Source organism: Salvia splendens, chromosome 18, assembly GCF_004379255.2.
Source record: "Salvia splendens isolate huo1 chromosome 18, SspV2, whole genome shotgun sequence".
NCBI lineage: Eukaryota > Viridiplantae > Streptophyta > Magnoliopsida > Lamiales > Lamiaceae > Salvia > Salvia splendens.
The window spans coordinates 10436693-10440345 of NC_056049.1; the positions used below are offsets into that span (position 1 = coordinate 10436693).

Here is a 3653-nt window from a genome sequence, read left to right on the forward strand (position 1 = left end):
GAATTCCGTATCGGTGCATACCATGCACAATGACGGACGTCCGCCGCAGAATTCCGACACACCAGTCGGAATACCGCCGGGACGGACGCCATTGATGATGCTCTTATAAGTAACGCCTCCTATATATGTGTACGCGAATATCCACTTTTATAAGTGGATTTACATTTTGAATTCCATTCGTGTCCAATTCTTTTGCATATTTAAAATCCTGCAACCTTAATCTTTGCATCATCACATCTATCAAATCAGTGTGTATGATGAAGTAACTTCACAATACAATCGGAGTTCAGAACAAAATTGGAGATGAAGATTTAGAAAGTCCCTCATAAGCCAAACTTACTAATTCAAAAAATACATAAATAAACACTGAATTTCAATTAGAAGGTGGTGCGTCTCGGTCTCTGCTCTGCAACATTAACCCTAATTGCACGCCCATCCACATTCTGCACCCATAAATACATAAATTCATGCATATTTTCAATTAAATTAATCTATTTTAAGTAAATTAATTGCCCCCAAAATTAGTTTAAAACACCAAGGGCGTGTTTGATAAGTTAGTAATACCAAGATAGATAGTTATATATGAACATTTCTAATTGTTTGATATCATAGTTAAGCTTAATTCAAAGCCCAATATAAGACAAGAGCCCTACCCAATCTTACCAAAATTATAGCTTTAACCATGTTTATGTAACCCCCAATTTGTCCAGTTAAGCCATGTTATTTAATATACTATACAAATTTAGATAATTTCTTTTCTATCAAACAACAACGAAAAAAATCATATCTTTGTATATCTTGACATGAAGCTCGTATTTCTTATCTTGTTTTACATATCTTCTCATATATCATCTTTTTTATCAAACGAGTCCCAACAGTTTATCGATCGAAAAAGGTTTATCAAGAATGCCATTTTAGAGTTTTTCATTTAATCAAAGATTTGCAATTTCTATGAATCCCATTTCTCAAAACTCCAAAGCAAGTTACCTGTCCATCAAGGGCAGCTATAGCGTCATTTAATTCTGCCTCAGTCGACATCGTGACAAAGCCAAATCCACGCGACCTTCCAGTCTCCCTGTCGAACACCACTCTGGCATCAACGACTTCGCCATGTTCACTGAACAGCTCCATGAGGCGAGCATTATCCACTTGCCACGGCAAGTTACCAACATACATCCTGAAGGAAGGCTCGTACGTTCTAACAACCCTTTCCGGCTGAGAACCTCTAGGTGCTGCCTTATTTACCGTCAACACTCTTCCGTTTATATCCTGAAGAAACCGTGTTGCAAAAATTAATAGAGGACATTTCGGAAATTCACAGTCAAAATGTGACATTAGTGGCAAGACAACATAGTTAAATAGTTATGCAGACTGAATTTTAATCTGCTGACATGAACAAATAAAACCTCTAACCATGTTAACAAGATTTACAGTCCCGACTTACCATCAATGGAAAACCTTCACAAAGTTCTTGCTATATCGGTAAATACAATACCATATCAGCAGGGGTGATTTAAAAAAGTTCAATTTTTTAAATTGACACTAGTGCTAGACAAGTAAAATAATCAAAATTGAGCATTTTAGATGCTCATTTACAGCACAGTTACCATACACAAATGGTGTTCAATGTTCATGGTCGCTAAATACTCAGCATAGATGGAAAACCTTGACAAATTTCTTGATAGATTGGTAAAAAAAAACGCATATTTATCATGAGCAATGACCGTAGTTTTGAGTAGTTGATCATATATGTCGGTCCAGGGTACTAAAGCATTTCAATCTCACCACTCAGAATAGCAGCTAGGAGTTAGGATTGAATCAAATAACAAGAAACTCACATAGCCATTGAACTTCTCAACAGCCTTCTCAGCTTCTTCCACCGTGCTCATTGTTACAAATCCAAATCCTCGGCTCTGATCCGTCTGCCTATTGTAAATCACCTACAATAACAACACCTGATTAGATGCATTCTGGCCCGAAATCCCTTATCACACAATCGCATTACATCTAATATTACACTATTTTGAAGCAAGCATATGAACTGGAAAAAGAATAAGCCCACATTCTCGTATAGTAGAGTTCTACTAACCTAACCCTAAAAATTGAATTCTTTCCTTTTTCCCCCCCTTTCAAATTTTCATTCCTTATCCACTCAATTTGACCCAACTACACATGTTTTTCTATCAAATTTGGATAAGATTTTCAAATATAGATGCAATTAACAAATAATTGAATTAAAAAAGGCTCAAAAATACCTCAGAAATCTCCACAACCCCAGCTTGGTCAAAAAGCTGCGCCAATTTCTCACTGTCGATATCGTACGGCAAATTTCCGACGAAGAGCTTCGCCTCCTCCGAAGGCTGAACAAATGACTCCTCGCCGCCATCGCCTTCCACAATTTCCTCGCCGCTCTCCCACGAAGAAGAATCGACGGCCGTAGCGGCTGCCCCTTCATCGTCGGCGCCCCAATCCGAGGTGTCAGCGGCGAATGGGACGATTCTGGTAGGAGAAGTCTTCAATTTGAGGTGAATAGAAGAGAGAGGGAAGTGGATTTGCTTTAGAGAGAAGGAGGGTTTGAAAATGGAAGTTTTGGGGATAGTCGCTGCACAGCAGCATTCGAGCAATCGAAGATGGAGAGCAGTTGCAGAAGTCATTTGCAATTGCGAGTTAGAGAGAGAGAGAGAGAGAGAGAGAGAGAGAGAGAGAGAGTTAGAGATAAGAATTTGAAACCATGGAAGAAATTAGTTGGCTTTTGTGATAACAGACAAATGACGATGCAAAGCTTAGTGATTTTTCATCTTTGTTTTTTTTAAATATTAAATAATTTATTACTCCGAACACATTCAAAAACAAATTTTATTACAAAGATTTTTTCCGGTGAGAGAGAATAAAATAGATTTAAAAATATTTTCATTTTTTAAAATATTGCAATAAGAACACAACATCAAGAAAAAAAAAGAGAAAAATATATTACTTTAAATAGGACAAAGAAAATACTATAAAAAATATAAAAAATTGCAATAAGAACACAACATCAAGAAAAAAAAGAGAAAAATATATTACTTTAAATAGTACAAAGAAGATACTATAAAAAAATATCTATAATTATTTTAAGTTTGAGATCAAACTAAGTTTGAGGAGTATATTCCAAAGCATATTATCACAATATAGAAGAGAGAATATATATTGTGTTTGTGTTTATGATAGGTTCATGAGATTAAATTTCATAACTTAATCCTAAATGGATAATCATATGATAATTGGTCATAGTCTCTATTCTCCAATTAAAATAATTTGACAACTCAATCCTAAACTATATCTTATGATTATTTTGTATAGCGAACAGAACAACCACCAAATATATTCTTTTATGCAATTGGGGCATGTAGAAAAATGTGGTACCTAGGGTGGGAATATGGGTTTATCCGTACCCGATTCGAAACCAATCAGATATTGGATACCCGATATCCAATAAAACGGGATTGGGTATTAGGTCGGTAATCAAATTTAAGATAATTCAGGTATCGGGTGACCCTATCGGATATTAGGTATCACCCAAATACCCGATTTACTATTTAGAGTATTTTTTTAATTAGGTTTAATGTTCAAGGTTGTTGAGACTCAAATAAGTTATTTACTTAATTATAATTAAT

At 35.5% G+C, this 3653-nt stretch overlaps 1 protein-coding gene across 1 annotated transcript; it reads right to left on the reverse strand.

Moving 5' to 3' along the window:
• Nucleotides 1-238: 238 nt before the first annotated feature.
• Nucleotides 239-2751, reverse strand: LOC121777627 (28 kDa ribonucleoprotein, chloroplastic-like). The gene is made up of 4 exons (XM_042174943.1): nt 2256-2751; nt 1839-1940; nt 988-1269; nt 239-443 (listed from the first exon to the last, which is right to left on the reverse strand). Exons 1-4 carry the CDS (start codon nt 2652-2654, stop codon nt 378-380), a joined length of 849 nt encoding a protein of 282 aa, XP_042030877.1. The 5' UTR covers nt 2655-2751; the 3' UTR covers nt 239-377.
• Between the last annotated feature and the right edge of the window lie 902 nt (nt 2752-3653).